An 18792-nucleotide genomic window follows, 5' to 3' on the forward strand; every position below is an offset into this window, starting at 1 on the left:
CGTCAAGCACGCCGCTCTCGCCTACCTCCAGCCAATGTTGACGCCGCCGTAGCTCGGCGGCAAGGACCTACTCGTCTTTCTCCTCCTCAACTACTTCCTCTTCCGCACTTTCCCCAATCCTCATCACCGGCTTGGCTGAACGAATTCTTGGGATTGGGATTCAGCTTTGATTGGAGAGGCGAATGAGTGGTGGAGCTAGGGCCAGGAGATGTCAGATAGAGGTTAGCGAAGTTAACCGAAAGCTTCCGCCGTTGGTGCGACGCCTTGAAATGATCAGATGCCGGAGAACCTCTTAGAACAGAACGACGATGTGAGGGGGGAGAAGTAGTTTGAAGACAATATCGTGGTGGACGAAGAGGATCTCGGTGACGACGGAATGAACCAGGGAGATGACGGCGATGACCCGCGCACAATTGATTTGGTTTTGTAATGATATCATTGTGGTTTCGCCAGAGCTCCGGTGTTGATATCTCAACTAGAGAGAGAGAGAGGAGAGAGAGTAATCTGGTGAGAGAGTGGTGGATTAGAGGGATGAAAGAGAAAGGAGCATGGCATCGATGTATTTTTTTTTATTAGGCTGAGGGCAAAATTGTCAATTTAGTTTAAATTGGGTAATGGAGAATAAAAATCTGTTGTTTGGGTAAGTGGGATAACTTTAGCTCATTTTTGGGCTTTTGGTCAAAGGCCCTAATAATAATGAAGAGTTTTAAAATGAAAGACTTTCTAATTAATAGTTGTGAGATCTACTTTTCGATTACATTTTATCAAATCAACCATTAGATGTATAATTATGCATGAGTAGACCATTTCTGAAAATTTTCTTACAAAGTGTTAACTATTAAGGTACTAAACTAAATCAAATCAATCGACAAACCAAATCTGTCAAATATGAACCATTCATATTCATAATTGATAAATCACGATTATGAATGTGTTAATGATTTTCGATTTGGTTGAAAATTTGGAGAAACTATGTTGAGGGGGGTTGTGAAGTATTGACTTGTGACCTCATGAATCATTCTGATATCAAAAACTCAGAGAAGAAATCAAGAAAGAGAGGTCAGAGAAGCAATGAGGCGCTAGGTAAGGAGGAAATTGAAAATGTCGAGAAGTAGTAGGGTTTTTGGCAAAGTCAAAATGACATTGTTTTGATACTTCAGTTAAATTCGGTTCCATTCTCTTTTCAACAAACCGAAGTCGAAAACAAACTACTTCACTTTAGTTCGGTTTTTCTTGTTTCAGTATTCAGCTTTTGACTCGATTTCTTTTAGTTTTCGGTTTCCCGAACGCATCGACAAAGTGGTGTTAGCTCGGTGGTTAGAGCATCCACTACCTATGTACGAAGTCATGGTTCAAGTCATCATAGGAGCAGGAGTGAAACCCTTTGATCCGTTCATTAAAGCGGGTCATTATTGTAACTCTACTTCAACCGGGGGCCGCGCATGAACCGACCCTAATAACCCGCTTCCATTACTTTAATTTTTGACATAATAGAGTGGAGGCAGAAGTCTCTAACTCTCAAACCTTCAAGCTCCCGCTCCTAGACGACGATTCACTACCCACAGTATCATCAGTAGTGACACCAAGGTACCCATTTCTCTCTTCTCTTCTCTTCTCTGCTATTTGATATATGCCTGTTCCAATTCCATACGCAATCTTTCAAACCCTAAAATTTGGATCCAAGTCCGTAAGCTCAAACTTCACCCACTCACCATAATGTTGATTTTTTCATTCAATTGAATACAAATTTGTCTGAGCATTCTCCTTGAATACTGTTCTATCTCTCATTCAATCGTCTAACTCTTTTTTTTTTTTTCTTTTCGAAATTTCGCGTTTTAGGGTTTTGGGGTTGAAGAGGAACTGAAAAGACCCAAGAAAGATGGTAAGTTTGATACCCAGAAGAAAAAGATTTTATTTTGGGGTTTTGTGATTCTAATTTTGTTGTTGTATTTCAGTCAGGGAGGAAAGAAACAGTGTTGGACTTGGCCAAGTTTGTGGACAAAGGTGTCCAAGTCAAGCTCACTGGTGGTAGACAAGGTTAGTTAAACTTATTTATCTCGTAATTTTATCTGTTGAATTTCGACTGTATTGGTTGTGTAATATGGATTGTGAGTTTGGTTCACAAGAAAGAATGGATTCTAAGACCTCACTCATGCAATGTCTAGATGCAGACACAGTTTTGGAGGTTGTAGAGTAAAGACTGTATCTTAGGGTGTATAGCGATTCTGAAAAAGACGCTAACAATAGCTGTTCCTACTTCTTTTGCTTCAAATATAATATCAATCTAGCTCCATTGCTTTGCATCTTACTCTTTAGGAGAATATTGAATGACAATTCGTGCCTTCACTTTATAATGGTCACTGTATGTGCAGAATCTAATTTTGTGCCATCAATTCGGTGGATTTGGTTACAGTGACAGGGACTCTAAAAGGATATGATCAGTTGTTAAACCTTGTTCTCGATGAAGCAGTTGAATTTCTAAGAGGTATGTTTCATACTATTCTTGAGTTAACTATCCTTGTGCAAGAATTATCAGTTTACAGCACCAGAAGGCAGGGTTCCATACCAGTTCATTCCTCAATCTTAGATGACTCTGGACTTTGTCTTTTCTGGTTTTTTGATAATCATGTTTGCAACTTTTCTATGGCTGTGGATGATAAATTGATTTGTGAATTTTCTCTTTTTTTTGTTGTTGCAGATTCTGATGATCCACTGAAGACTACTGACCAAACCAGGCGCCTTGGCCTAATTGTATGTATTCTTAGCTCGTCTTTAGTCGGACTATATTTGATAGCTATTGAAATAAATCCTACAAACTGACTGACCTAGGGAATCAAAATGAGTTCAAAAGTCCCTGAATACAACTAAAACAGAATTTGACTGCAGAGGTTCAGCTCCTTAAAGCAAATTCCACTTCTAGATGGGAATCTTTTCAAACTCTTGAATTAAGTTTGTCCCTTTCCCATTTCTCTAGGCTTTTATTTGCATCAGCTTCTTTAAGCAAATTCCACTTCTAGTTGGGGATCTTGTCCAACTCTTGAATTAAGTTTGTTCCTTTCCCATTTCTCTAGGCTTTTATTTGCATCAGTCCTTTAAATAAATGCGTGGAGTTTTGAGGCATCTAGTCTCAGACCCTAAACTTGTATATTAAATTTTGCTGTGGCAACTGATAGACAACTTTCTAACTTATCTAGTTATCCATACTTAAAATTGTCATAGTAGATGATCTTAGAGTCTAGACTTTTGGTATGTGGATGCTCCTTAGATGTGGGCTAATCCTCAGTAACCATCCACTAACCTGGTCTTTAGAGTCTCTCAGAAGTTGTTGAAGGTCTGCCAGGTAGTTTATAGTCTACTTAACCAATTGAACCTAATCCTCCATCTCTTGTTCATAATTTTGAACTTCGCTTGGGTGAAAACTCCACTCACCTTGCAATCCTTAGTGTCTTGTGACTTCTCTGAGATAATTCTTGCTACATCTTCATACAAGTCTGTCCTTTTCAACAAATTGTGACATGCATCCATAGGCATCATGATGCTCATAATCATCTTCAATCCATGGTGAGTTTAATTAAACACCTGTTAAGTGACTGGAATCTCATTTCAACCTCCTCTTTTGGAACAACATTCAGAGCTGTACCCTCATCAAGAGAAACAGAACAAACCTTCCCACCACAAAGAACACGAGTCCAGTCAACTGTAGACTGTCATCATATACGACCAAAGCTCCTGTTTCTGAATAAGTGATGATTTGACAATCTTGATCATACATTCATCAAGACTCCTCTAATACTAAATAATGTTAATGTCAGTCTTCATCACAACATTTCATCAAATATGGCTTTCCTAACATTTATTTTGTTTCAACTTCTGCTGTTTACACTCCATCATGAGCAATCATAGGAACAGTATCCCTCTCTCTAGCATCTCACTCTCTCACCTAGTCTAATACTAGCAGCATGTTGGCTACATGTTTGATTAGTATTATGCCTTGCCCCAAAATTTTGCTGAACACTGAAAATTACAGCTGAATTCATACATACTGCACTGTGGTTCATTCCAGAAACCACCTTCTTTAAGCACCATAGTGTATGGGTATATTATCAAGAAGCTGGTAGGTCAACTAAATGCACCCTTTTCATCCCTAATACCAAATTAGAGTGACTTGAAACTTCACAAGTGTATTCCTCCACAGTCCTTCCTCTTTCAGTTTAGTGAGTGGAATTTGTGTACAACTCCATCTTGTAATCAGCTGGTAGAAGTTTCTCTGCAGCTTTGGCTGTAGAGCACTTAATCTTCAATACTCTTCCAACATGGAAGGACAGTTTTTATTCAAAGTAAGGTCTCCGGACTATATCTGATATTATGTAATCCTCCTTGTGCATTTCCAATAAAAACCAGAAACCTCTTTAGTTCCCTCATTAATTTTAAGTTGAATTAAGTTCTTGGGCACTATCCAAATTCCTGAAATCCGTTGCCTCATTGGTGCTCATTCATTTTCCATCATGCAGGTATAGTGTTTTCACTATGACTGGCAAACTAACTTTGTTAGAAAGCCTTTATCTACTTTTTTGTAAATCTAGACCATCATGCATATTTGTTAGGAAATAGTAATTGGCATCAAATACTGGTCTTTGAATGAGAAAGCGAGTATGATATGAAAGAAAGGAAGATGATGCTGCATGTCTTATTTATTTAATTTTTCGAGATATTTCGTGCAGGTTTGTAGGGGAACTGCTGTGATGCTCGTGTCACCAACAGATGGTACAGATGAGATTGCTAACCCCTTTAGCCAGCCAGATGGGGCCTAAAATGGAGTAACTTGCTTTGCACTGTTTTTAAGAAACCATGATAGTGGTGTTTGTGATTTCCTAGGCCTTAAATTTGTCATGCTCATTTGATACTGACGAATGTAAAACATTAAGATGTTTATTACTTTTTTTAACTTTAGATTCTATGAAAATAGTTCTTATGTTACGGGCTCATCTAGGGGTTCGAGCAGCTGCCTCTATCCATAGTTGCGCACTCTGTAAAATGGACTTTGAGTTTGATACAACCGTAGTTATGGTTCCTTTGCCTTTCGAAAACCTTCTAGTGTGAACCGTTTGTGTGCAAAAAAGGGCAATAAATTTGCATCTTGTGTAGCTTTGCCCTATAAATGTCATAAAGCCATCGTAAACTCATGAATTCAGTGCGGTTGCTGACTAATTGCAAAATTGATGGTCTAAAAAGATTCTGATGCAATGAATCAAAATTAATCATTTGGGTCGAATAAAGCTTATTCTTATTTTTTTTTCATTCGAATAGAGAAAAGCTGATTAACTTTAGATGTTTATAATATATGTGCTCATTTTGCTCGCACTCCACTTTAAGAAAGAAGAAACTTGAATGGGGTCGATAGTACTAATGTGCACTTGAATATTGTTCATGATTAAATACCAAAATAGTTGTTCACTTTCTTGGGGTTTAGGTTGCATTGCAATTGGGGTTTTAGGTTGCAAAGTAATTGTCCAACAAAAAGCTAGCCACTAAATGGTTCTTGATTATAGTGTGAAGGTATTATCGATGACAATAAATTGTGGAACAAATAGCCTTGACAGCCATTTTGCACAATTGAAAATCTGGTGTATAGCTGTATGGTGCCCACTTTTGTTGATTGCTATTTTGATGTGTTGTCTCTTAATTAAATACAATATACAAATATGTCCACTTTCTCGATTGAGCATAGATTTCACTTTCTCAAATCTAGATAGTGGTTCTTTTGTCATTGCTATGCAAATTACCGTCTTTGTAATTTGTACTTTGTAGTTCATAACATTTAGATTATTTTAATTCTAACTCACATTTTCTGTTATTTTATTTTATTTATTTATTTTTTGTAAAGCACGCGATACTTTGTTTTGTACACAACATCCATTGAAGTACTACACGACTTGTACTAGAAATATATAAAGTTGCCTCACATAAATCAAAAGTTAAAGTTTTCGGAGAAAATTGGAGGTCTATCATTTGAAATAATAGTACTAGTAAGAAGAGCAAAATGTGCAAGATAATGGGCTGCTCCATTGTACCACATTTAATTGATGATCCTCCTACCACAACTCCGTGCACAGGCGACTGGAGTTTCATTGATTTGATTAACTAGATAGCGGCTTTTGTTAAACAACGATAAGCATGGCCCGTAGCCCACCTATTGGATCGAGGATCCTACATTAGAAAAGTAACAATAGTGGACCACGAACCATGCTTGTCGTTGTTTAACATGATATTAGGGTGAGTCCTTCTCTAATTGCGTCTCCAATTGTCATGAACTCGAATTTGAGTTCATTATATTGCCATTGAAAAATTCCGATTGGATTGTTACCAAGTATCCGATGTGGGTCTTGGATTGTTATATTGACCAAGTTGCCGATATAAGACTTGTGTCCTAATTTCCAATGTGGGAATTGGATTGTTAATTGATTTCACGTGCACACCTAGAGTTAGATTGCACGTGAGGGAGCGTGTTGGAGAGGAAATATTCCACATTAGAAAAGTGAAAAAATATAATATAACTTATACATGAGTTGACCACGAGCCATGCTTATCGCTGTTAAACATGCAGCTTTGTTTAGTCAGCATGCTTGTTTTGAATGGAAGAATTTTTCCATGTGTGAAAGTAACGTTTGAGAGAAGTTAAGATGTATTTGTTTTTAGCCAAATAGACTCTTAAAGTCCTAAAGATGCACAATTTTGGACTAGATCGTCATCAAAAGAAAAGGAGGAAACTACCATACACATAAGTGCAGATAAGCGACCCTAATTGCTTGAAGAGGGAAATGACAAGGTTTTGCATTGTAGCTGATGTTCGTTATTGACAAGCAAAAGAGGTTAATTACAAGACAAGTTAGAAGTCGGCAACTTCAACTCATCAACTCGATATATGATCAGGACAACTAGAAACAGGTTCCATTATTTGTTAACAAAGAACAAGGACTATGAATGATCATTGATTAAACAGGTTCCCTAAGCCTAAACTTTAAACCAAACCTAGTTTCATGTAAAATTAACTAATATTGGCTATAGGTAGGAGAATCCTTGATTTCCCCATCTTTTCTGCATATTTATAAGAAATGAAATGTCCACCAGAGATAGAGGATGAGTATTTTCAATATTTACATAATAAACTACTAAATATCGTCAAATATCTGAATGTCTCACACGTGTGATTCACATCACTTAATAATTTAAACACGTATATTGTTTAATAATTCACTACACGTATGAAGGTGATAAGATAGTGGCGTGTTTGTCCCACATTAGAAAAGTGAAATCTTGTAAATTATTAATTTTATGACCGAAAACTCCTTTATCATCTATACGTGAAGTGTTTTATGGTTACCCTGAATTAGTGAAATTTCTCTCTCAAGTCCGTAATCGAAGAAACAGTATATGGAACTGTACTACATATGTTCTCTTTCTGACAGCTTTTCATAGGTCTCAAAGGTCACCAACCAGGAGACCTACCACAAACAATGTGGTCCCCCCCACCCCAGCATTGGCGCACTGATCCACGTCATCTATTCTCGTCGCACCCACCAACACTTAATCTCGACCGTCCGATCCCCCGCCCCGCTCTCCTTTTATAATGAAAAGAGCACCTAACTATCATACCCGCAGAGATGGTCCCTTCACCTCTCACTTCCCACCCCTTTTACAGCTTTTCCCGTCTTTTGTTTTTATGCCGTGAACCGCGTCACATTCCGAGAAATCAATTTATCGTCTCCTCATATCGCGAGAAACAAAAATAATTGAAAGACCCTGGCACGTCCCATTCCGTCCGTGGGACCGAAAGTCCAACCGATTTACCAGTTGTAAATCGCTAAATGACGGAAAACACCCTGTCCCTTCCTGGAGTTTACATTCACAGTTTTCCACGAAGATAAAAAAAAAAAAAAACAAAAAATCATAGCAAGGGAAACGAGACAAGAAAGCTGAAGTCGAATATCATCATCGTAAATCACAATAATTTATCATTTCCAAACAAAAGAACAACACACAAAAAATTAAAATTAAAAAAAAAATAGTAATAATAATCATCGAGAGATTTTGATTTTCTTTGAATATCGAAGCCAAAGCCATCTCTTTCTCTCTCTCTCTCCTGCTCTAAACGATCGTCCGGTGATCTCCGGGGAAGAGACACCGCGAACAACCGAGCACGAATTCCTCTTTACTTTTTTTTTTTTTTTTTGAGGAATTTTAGAAATTTAGTGCGATGTTTTCATTTCTACAAATTTCTAAATATGAAATCAAACCCTGACGATCTTGGCCGCTTTGACCACGGGGTTTTCTCTGGCTATAGCCTCTCGACCCGCGGCCTTGTAGTCATAGCTACACACGTGTCGATCCGAGTACCGGTGCTCTGCGCAGAACAGCTCCCCGCACCGGCACCGGAATCCGGTCAACCCGACCTTTCTCCTGCATCCAGAGCACCGGTTGACCACGCGCCTCATCGACGACTCCTCCGATCTCGTGCTCTCCACCGACGCGGCCGCTTTGCGGATGGTTTCGGAGGGACCGTCGAAGCGGAAGGAGCTGGATCTCGGGACTTTCTCGCCGGAAAACTTGAAAACGGCGGTCGTCGTTGCGGTGGCGGCGGCGGCCGTGGATGCGGCGGTGGTGGCGTTGAAGCACTTCTGGCACATGTTGTTGGTGGCGGGATTGCCTGTGACGCCGCAGTTGTTGACGCAGTGCGTTAAGGTGTCGGGGACCTTGAACTCCGTCTCTTCCTTCTCCGTCCTCTGAGCCATTTGTTTCAGATATGGATTCCGATGAGCTGGATCTCTTTCTCTCTCGAATTGATCTTTTCCCCCGATAGGGAGAGAGAGATAAACCGAAGGTTGAGGTTTTGTGGAGAAGAAGAAAAATCTGTGGTTGAATAATTTAGAGAGAGAGAAAGAGGGGACGAGAGAAGGTTTGGGGTTGGGTGGGCGAGGGAGGGAGACAACAGAAATGGGGAATATGAAGGGGTCTCTGAAACGTCGGTAATGGCGAGATGGAAAATTATAGGGCCTCGTAGAAACGCGTATGAACCATTTTTTGTGCGTGTTGTTTTTACCGAAATGACCTTCCTCCTGCTTTCTTATTCTTATTGTTTCTTTTGGTTTTTTGGGTGGTTGCTTGTTCTAGATTGGTTCTGACGTGGTAATCCGTCATTATTGAGAAAAAGGTTACTTTTATTTTAAGGTTCGTGGGACCCCCTTGTTTTTACCACATGCAGAAGAAGAAGAAGCCGTCGGATTGATTCCATTGGTTGCGGTTTGGTATAAAAGTAAAACCACGACTAGTGCCGCCGCTGGTTTTATATACCCGTCGACCGTCGTGCAGCTCCGATTGGGCAGAAGCTCTCATTGGCGTGATTGGACCCACATTTTTACATTTAATCAGGGTAAATTAGGCAAGATATTTTGGCAATTTGATGGTCGGTTTGTAGATGTGCTTTGATTAGTCAGCCATATGTGCAGTGTGCCCCTCTTTGGATCGTAATGTATGGAGGGCAAGTACATCCATATCTGATATCCCCCCTCCTTTCATTCTTAACGTCGGTGAAATTTGTACCGACTGTGATTTTTATAATATTATTTTTCTAATGAATAATTTGTTGAACAATATAGTAGGATGATAAAGTTGGCTAATTCAAATTTAAAAAGAAATAATTAATCAAATGTCTACAGTGCATATTATAATATCTATTTTCTCTTATTAATATATTTCATTACATTTGATGTAAAAGACAAATGTCATTTCTTAAATTAATAAACTTTCAACATAACATTACTAATAATCACTTGATTCCTAATTAAGAAACATACTAATAGTCATTGTTACGATTGCCATAAAGCTGCCATACAATTTATACTAATGATTTATGATTTACCCTAAAGTTATCACACAAAAAGAATGCTTTAAAAGCAATTTTTTTAACTCTCCCACCCTTACATATGTCAGTGAGAATCGAACTCATGACCTTTATAATATTGAATTTATGACTTATCAATAGATCATAGCTCACCGGCAAAGAAAAACTTTTTTTTTTCCTTTAATTGAATTACCCTAAATTCAAATAAAAGCAGCCTCTTGGATGCCTTGCCAATTTCTCGTGACATCTTTTGCCCATTAACTGTCACTTATATCCTAAAGTACAAGTTATAAGATTCTTGATCCAACCAGAAAAAAGATAAGAATTAAGAAAGAAAAAAATTCTTATTTCTTCAACCTTTTTTCTTCTTCAACTTTTGAAAACATCTAAAACTAATTCTAGAAACATGATGTAATTAATCTTTCTTTTTTACGATCATCATGAAATTAATCTCAAATTAGGAAAAATAAAAAGAGAAGGATATTATTCTGTCATGGGTGTCATCCACTAAGAATCAAGATGCTGATATTATTTTATTTTATTGATTTTGTTGGCGCATGTTGCATTGCATGGGTAAGAGAGGAGAAATGTATGCGATCCCAGAAGGAGAGAGGAAGAGGCAAGTGGAAGGGCAAAATGGGAAATGAGACAGACAAGGGCAATTTCTCGCGTCCCGTCCCGGTACAGCAAATATATATATATATATATATATATATATATATATATGTAAGCCGCCCCATCTGACCGCTTTCGCTTTCGCTTTCGTTGGAAGTCGCTTTCCGTTCTGGTCCGGCGAATACCACGTGTGAGTAGCACGCGTCGTCTTCCTCCGGTTTCTATACGCGCCAATTGAGACGCAACAGTAATCATTTTATTTTTCACCTATTCTCCCACGTTTACGTTTACGCATGCATTGACTTCTAAATTTAGTGGCTACACATTTTCCCTTATATTTATAGGAAGAGTCCATCTTTGTCAAGTGCATTAAAAATAGAATCTTTAAAATAATATATGTTCTCTACATGAAAAGTTATACTCGTAAGACATGACAAATTACCCACGATTCCAACTTGTAATAAGAGGGGTTAAAAATATAGTTTCAACTTTTACATTAGGATTTACATTTAAGTGAACTCAATAAAAAAAAAAAAAAGGAGAGAAATCTTAATTTCCTTACGAGAGTGACTTATATCTCACATGGAGGTTTTACTTAAAAACTAGATAAAAAAATCATGAAAAATGAAAGGAATAGAAAGAGTTAGAGAGGTCAATAAGTACTATACAAGCATGTTAAGCAAAAAATATAAGATGTCATTAGCATATAAACTAAGATCAAATGGCTCATTTGACCCTCCTCGACCGTAGCTAGCCATGACCTTACCCACAATAGTGTTCTATCAATGTTGGAATTATTTTTCTTCATAAATTTGATGTAAATGTAAACATGATCTTTTATATTTACAATAAAAGATTCATATTCTATGTACAGATTTTCTTTATGTTTGGTTAAACTCTATTTGGCACGTGGTCCTGTGAAATAGACAATGCATTATGTTCCTACTTGAAGTTTCTCAAAACTTGGATTATGGCAGTATTAATCAGTTGTTAAGAGAATGATGAAACATGATTGAGAGAGACATAACCAGGGATGGTTAGAAAGCCAGAATTCTCAGATTAAATATGGGTCCTCAGAGCAAGTTCACATGTTGGGTCACCAGGTCAACTACTATTCACTGCTTTTTAGTATATATTTTCGTTCTCTGGGTCACGAAATACACTGTACCCGTGACCCAGGACACGAAATACACCGTGCAAGTCACCATGGTGACCCAGAACACTGTACATGGTGATCCAGGGCATGAAATACACTGTGTCCGTAACTCAGATGATGAAATTAACACTAAAAAGTAATAAATAGTTGGTGACCTGATGACCCAATAAATGAACTTGCTCTCAGGGAACCATTTACTTTTCTTTTAATTTTTAAAGAAAATGAGGTCCTAATTACGAAAATTCAAAGTCATTTCACGGCCCGCGGTGTTTAATAGTAATATGTCGCCGCTGCTGTTGTTGCGGTTTACGTAAGTAGCAGCAAATGGGGTGGGGGTTGGTCCCACCATTTGATCGTGTCCAAGGGATAATGACTTGTTACGAGAAAGTTAAACACAGTGAGATGGACGGCTGAGATTGGAAGTTACACGGTGTTCTTGCATGGCGGTCACACTTTTGTTGGATTGGATGGCAAGTGGGGCCAAAAGCATCGGTCACAAATGACCATGCCCACCCACTACCTGACCGAGTGAGCCTTTAGTCTATGTGGGACCATCATCTTGTATTATATGTACTTCTTTGATTATACAATTAATTATAAGGTTTCAATGCAACTTCAACTTTTTGAGAAGAACATAATCTCACATCTTTGATCGAAGCTCTAAACTCCTATTTGCAATGGCAGAACATGAATGGCCTAGGAAGCGGTTGAACAAAATGTTCTATACCTTGCGACCAGTTTTGTGTCGTGTGACAACTTGACTAAACCTACAGACAAGTTTAAGTAAATTGATCTGGGATGCAAGTCACGCAATAGCTAATAGAGCTGGCTCCGTATCAGAAGCAAACCAAACCATACGGGAGTCAAGGTGCTTAAATCAAAACATAACCATTAAACTTAACAAGCAAACAAACTATCCCTAGCACAGCCAAGCTGAGAGCCTCATAGCTCTCGTTATAAGCAGGGATTATAACACACATTGTTCCTGTCATTATGAAACATGCCCAAACCAGCTTCCAATCATCTATAACATAGAATAACAACGATAACTTAATAGATGCAGAGGACACATGGATGAAAATGAGAGCATGTGTGCAATAATACATCAAAGAGGAATGCTTCTTCTTCCAATGCTGCTTGTTCATATTTTATCCAGCTTTTCAGCCTTGACAACAGGGTTGGCTTTTGCTATAGCATCCTGCACGGCAGCTCGATAGTCATATGGACAGTCGTGTTTATCAGAGTAGCGATGAACTGCACAGAAGATATGTCCACAGCGGCAATTGAACCCAGTGATACCAACACGTTTCCTGCAAGTGTTGCACCGGGTTGGAGTCGCTTTCACCTTATATATCCTCATTGTTTGGAGGCGGAGTACTGGATGCCTCAGCTGAGATAAGAGGCAAATATGTTGAACCAGCTTGTATATCTAAAGTCACAGCATGCTCATTTCCCCAGTTATTGGGATTGGCATTCACAGCACTTTCAATGGACACTGCAGGGACTTTGGCTTGTTCTTGCTTCAATACCAAGTCCTTGTGGCATTTGGAACACAAGTTCATGGTTGCTGCACTTCCAAAGAATCCACAGTTATTGATACAAAGTTTGGGAGCTTCTGGACGTGTTTGGCATCCTGTCTTGTTGTGCTCCATCCTCTTAAAATATTCCTGCACCAAAATCCTCTAAGTTTTCCAAAAATGTAGAAACAAATATAACTAAAACTAAAGCAGTCTAACCCATAGCATGGTATAGTCTGTTAAATTTTTAGAAAAAGCAAGAGATAGCTTGATATCTAAGGAGAAAATGACTTTCTAACCTATAAACTACAACTATGACACTGCCAGGCGAACATCAACCAACAATTACCTATATTCAGCTTCCTCAACTCAATTCAGCCTATGTTGTGTGCTTTTACACCCCCATTTGGTTTTTCTTTTTCATTAAGGAGATGGAGAAAATATACAAGTAATGTATGAGAAGTGCCTTATCTAAAGAGAAAACTAAACTCAAACGTTAGCAAATGGGCTGAGTTGGTTTACTCGATTTTGTAGAAAATGAAATCACAGACAACAACAATGATAAAAGACTTGGAAATGAGCATTTTGCCAACCAAAGAACTATTAAAAGAAAAATGGCTTTACTGCTTTTCTTATTGCTATGCTCACAAGATAGATGGAATATTTCTTTTTCGCCCTTTGCTTTCTTCATTGCGGGTAATAAATTGCCAACATTGACAGTAAAGGAACTCTGTAGTTCTAGCATATATTTTCATGACATGCAAAAAGAGAATGAGAGAAATAAAGAAAATATGCCACAACACCGTATTGTTTGATACACAGACATAGATATTGCAAGTGCACAGACTTTTTCCTACTTAAGCTGTCCCAAATAACTCTAAAACCATTATGGTAGTCATGCAATTTCATGTTCTATGGAAAACCTTTTTATAAAAGGGAACTCAGCTAGGAATCATCATTTCCTATGACTATCTACGGATGTGATGAGTACCATATATCTATAACCCAAAATGTAGCTCAAATCACTCAAAATCAGAACAAGCTCCATAATATGTAAAACATGCTGAAGGATACGTTAAGCAAATTGAAATGGAATAAAATACTGAAACTCTTATATAGGCATATAATAGTTATATCAAATACACTAATATCTCATCAAACAGAAGTAAAAAAATAAATGAGAAGTAGTACAATCCTATAGCCAATTAAAGAAGATATAATTTGTGAAAGTTGAGGTTCAGCTTAAAGTAAATCTGCAGCCTCATCACGCAAATTTAAATAGGGATGATTTCATATAACAACAAAGAGAAATTTGCAGTCCTTCCATTTGTGGACATTAATTGCATAAAATACTAGTAGAGATTAGCTCCATTTGCCTATGTTGTGCACCTCAAGATCTGTGTAGCAGCTTATGCATGTTCATGGAAAATCACAAGAAACAAGCATTGCTAAACAGTAAAGTTGATGATCAGTATAAAGTGAAATAAATATACCCTATTAGCGATTCTTTTATAATAGAAATACGTTCAGTACAACAATGATGAAGATTCAAGCACATACATTTAGGTCAACATTGGAGAAGATAACTCTATTAGCATTCACCAATTAACAAAAAATTCTCCTTCTACCATGGAATTTATAATACCTACCTTATAAAGGAGAATTAAACATCAGGAGAAAGCAAAAATGAATAATAGAATGCAATCATCAGCTCAGAGTACCAAGTTTAAGGAAGATGACTCTAACTTATACTTCAATCATCTGCCATCCTGATATGATCGTAACTGTTGACTCAATTCAGACTCAAGTCATCACAGCATAGGGATTTACTTCCCTTACTAGCCTTGTGACCTTTTGGTAGGATTTATATTTTTAGATTTTCATTTTTCTTTATGCAAAGTAGATAGAAATATAGGGAGTCTGTGAGAAAAGAGGGATAAGGTGGGAGAAATGTGTAAAACCTAATTGGACTATCATACAATATGGAACTTCATTAATCATAATATAAGATCATCTTAGGAACAAGAATTAAGGATTATACAATATGATGCAATCTGGATAACTTGCAGATAAGGAAATTGTGATTATACTCTTTGCAAGTTGAGGAAACCTAATCCTATGTGGACTATAATTAGTTTACTAAGACATGAAGTAAAGTATGCTTTGCAGAGGAGTTGAATCCATGATTCACAAGAAAATCTTTATGGGAAGGTTTAGGAATCATCAACTCCTATATAAAGCAAGGTCCATGTTCTCACAATTAATCAAGCATTATTGTCTACCCCATTATAGACTGCTAAGGCATTGGAGAGAACAGAAGACTTGTACTTTCGGCATTGCAATGGCTTCTATATCATCATGTTAATAATCCTTCATAGAATTATGGTTTGTGTTTCTTGAATGTATATGATGGATGTTTGTTTATGTTATTCTTACAAAATGATAGAGGACAATGATTGAGGAAGGCGATTAGGCAAAAGGGAAGAAGAACACATGAAAGAAAATCAGAAAAATAAAAAGGTTATGAGTTTTTGTTTCATGTCTCATTTCTCCCAAATGCTTTTTCACCTAGTCTAAATAGGAGAACGAAGAACCACTACTAGAAATTTCCCAAAACCCCACTGATTTGAATTAGTCCCTATTGGGACAAAGCAAACTGATAACAGTGGTTAATGGCATTAGCCACTATGCAGCAACTAATGAGATATCAGTCCCCTCTATTGCAGGTGCTAATGGGACTTTACACACCAATAATTTAACAATGTGATGCCTTTAACCAAAGTAAAATTGCATCCAAATCAGTGTCCAGTTACCCGTATCTGCTTATATCAGTGTGAATAAAATACATACTGATATCAGTGTGTATCAAATGTTACTTATATCAGTGTGAAACAAATACATACTGATATCAATGTTAATCAAATGTTACTGATATCAGTGTAAAATAAATACATACTGATGTTTAGAATGAATGTAGAACCAAGTCAACCAACCAACTAAATTATTCATTTCCAATACATACTGATATCAGTGGCTTTCTTCATTTCAAGTATGTACTGATATCAGTACCAAATTTTTTATGACGTCAAGAGTGAAATGGTTCCCAGCTACCATCAATTATACATTAGAGGATTCACATTTATATACAAGAAATGAAAAGGCATAGAACTGATTATGAACTCAAATCATCAACACAAACATATTTAAATAGTTTGATATTTATATATTAGAGGATTCACAGCAGTATTACACCTTACACATCATCGTTTGCTAAGGATGTCAAGTTTCTTGATACAAAATACACTTGGAATCCTCATTTTACACCACATACTAGACGCACTACTGCATAACTACTTTGCAAGGCACCTTAGAAGCTCAGCATTTATATACTGTTGAAGTCAATGTTGTATCATACCTACCCTAACCTTTCTACAACAGCATTCCAGTATAGTTACAAAAAACCAGATTATCACTTCTGCATCCCAACATTCAGCATTTACACAACACAAAAAGAAACCAAAATGCATACTGAGCTCGTACCTCTATCTTCAGTTGCTTGGCTTGCCTTGTGGCATGCTCGGGAGAGTGCCTTCGTCACTATCCATTTCAACAACCTCATAGTCTTCGTCTCTAGATATTTCAGATGGATTACATGCAGCAGTTCCAATATCAACCATGTTTGTAACTCAGCAATTGAACTTCCATCCTCTATCTTGTCTTTGCCCTTGTAGTTTTTAAACTCAATCATGAACTCTATCATCCGACGCTTGACGGCCACAATCTCCAATTCCATTTGATTCCTTTGACTGTTTATTGCCTCTGCCTGTTCCTTCCTCAAGTTCTCAACAAGGTTTGAAGCCTCCAAACTCCACCTATGTTCCCTTTTTGTTGCTTCTAGCCTAAGGCTAATAACTTCTTGTTGTGCAAGATTCACAGCCTTTACTTGAAGCTTGTATGCAGCTCTTAGTTCTTTAACTTCTCTAGATACATGCCTCTCTTGAGTCACAATACCATGCACATCTGACCAATTGATTCCCGCTCCAAAACCTCTGTTTCATTCTTCTTGTCAGATTCTAAGACCTAATCAGGTGAAACCATAACATTGAACTATAATATTTTTAGAACTAAATACTGTTTAGTCCTTGAGTTTTTAACCATAAAACACTTCAATCCCTGACCTTCTAATTTCACACGTTTAGTCCCTATACTTCAAAATTTCAGACCAATAGGTCCTTGCTTTCTAAAAGTTGTGGAGAAATGTCTATTATGCCCTCAGTTCTTTTTTTTTAATTAATTAAAAAAAAATTTAAATGAATTTTTTTTCCTTTCTTTCTTTCTGTTTGAAAAAAATAAATAAATAAATAAAAGAGAAAGGAATAAATTTATTTTAAAAAAAAGAACTGAGGGCATAATAGACATTTCGCTGCGACTTTTAGACGGCAAGGACCTATTGGTCTGAAATTTTGAAGTACAGGGACTAAACGTGTGAAATTAGAAGGTCAGGGACTAAAGTGTTTTATGGTCAAAAGCTCAATGACTAAACAGTATTTAGTCCATATTTTTATGTTAATTAATCCTTAATCCATATCTGCGATCAAGTTCTAGACCAAAGAACAAATACATTCAATGCATGAGAAATGGTTTGTTACTTGATAAGAGTATATCTTTAAATGCACATGCAACATCGTGAAATTTTACCCCTTTAAATTGATCAATAACCAAATATTGAGCATTTTTGCTAACATCGTAACCAAGAATTTTGCAATTGATAATGGTCAAGATAGAGATACTTTCCTATACACATATCTTAAGAGAGTTTTATGCAGGTACCCCCCTTTCTCCTCGAGCCGACGGTCAAACTCCAGGTCAACACTCGAGGGAAGCTTCTCGATTGTTCTCAGGTCAGCTTCCGCTCCAGTCCGCATTAATTGTTGGGTCAAACTCCTCTACGGAATTTTTCACCTCCAACACAATACACCTTAAGAAGACCTCCCGAATAATAATAGGAATCTCCACTACTACAATGTATTCGAACATGTACTAAATAGCAAAAAGTGTCATATGGACTACTCCATTTGCTTTACAATAATGGTGGCATAACGGAAAGATAAAGTAATGCCATAAAACCAATAAACTAGCTTCCCCAATATGCTGATGATAGGAAGTAACTCTGTCGACATGACGTTTCATTCTGCCACTAGGAGGTGTCACTCAATTCATGATCTGCCCCCTCACTAGGACATATAAGGCATAATGATTATGCAGCCTAGTACAGAGCTTACATGACCTTACCAAAAGTTGGCAAAGATGTATTGTAAAGAGAAAAATGCACCATCAGTGCCTCAACTCTTGTGCACCAGCTAAGTTGATACCTGAACCCATATTTCGCTATCGATGAGGTACTTTCGTCAGATTTTGCTGACGGCTCCGTTTGATGTGTGACGTGGCAAGCATGTGGGCCCAAAAAATGTCATGAAATGACTTAAATGAACCCATAATTTTTTTAAAATTTTATTTATTTATTTTTTTACAATTTTCTCTCTCCTCTTCTTCTTCTTCCTTTGTTTTGTTGCTGCGATCTCGTCCTCCTCCTCTTGAACCCAGAA

The 18792-nt window shown here is 37.4% G+C and overlaps 2 protein-coding genes and 1 pseudogene across 2 annotated transcripts; 1 reads left to right on the forward strand and 2 right to left on the reverse strand.

Annotated features, from left to right (window-relative positions):
* Nucleotides 1-1447: 1447 nt before the first annotated feature.
* On the forward strand, nt 1448-4986 carry LOC112182391 (sm-like protein LSM7). The gene is made up of 6 exons (XM_024320885.2): nt 1448-1587; nt 1840-1882; nt 1956-2037; nt 2414-2485; nt 2699-2751; nt 4722-4986. The coding sequence occupies exons 2-6, from the start codon at nt 1880-1882 to the stop codon at nt 4809-4811; spliced, it is 300 nt and encodes a 99-aa protein (XP_024176653.1). The 5' UTR covers nt 1448-1587; nt 1840-1879; the 3' UTR covers nt 4812-4986.
* Nucleotides 4987-7986: 3000 nt separating this feature from the next.
* LOC112176770 (zinc finger A20 and AN1 domain-containing stress-associated protein 5) lies at nt 7987-9029 on the reverse strand. Its single transcript, XM_024314850.2, has one exon. It carries the CDS (start codon nt 8787-8789, stop codon nt 8289-8291), a length of 501 nt encoding a protein of 166 aa, XP_024170618.1. The 5' UTR covers nt 8790-9029; the 3' UTR covers nt 7987-8288.
* Nucleotides 9030-12684: 3655 nt separating this feature from the next.
* On the reverse strand, nt 12685-13712 carry LOC112188021 (annotated as a pseudogene).
* Between the last annotated feature and the right edge of the window lie 5080 nt (nt 13713-18792).

This window comes from Rosa chinensis, chromosome 1, assembly GCF_002994745.2.
Source record: "Rosa chinensis cultivar Old Blush chromosome 1, RchiOBHm-V2, whole genome shotgun sequence".
NCBI lineage: Eukaryota > Viridiplantae > Streptophyta > Magnoliopsida > Rosales > Rosaceae > Rosa > Rosa chinensis.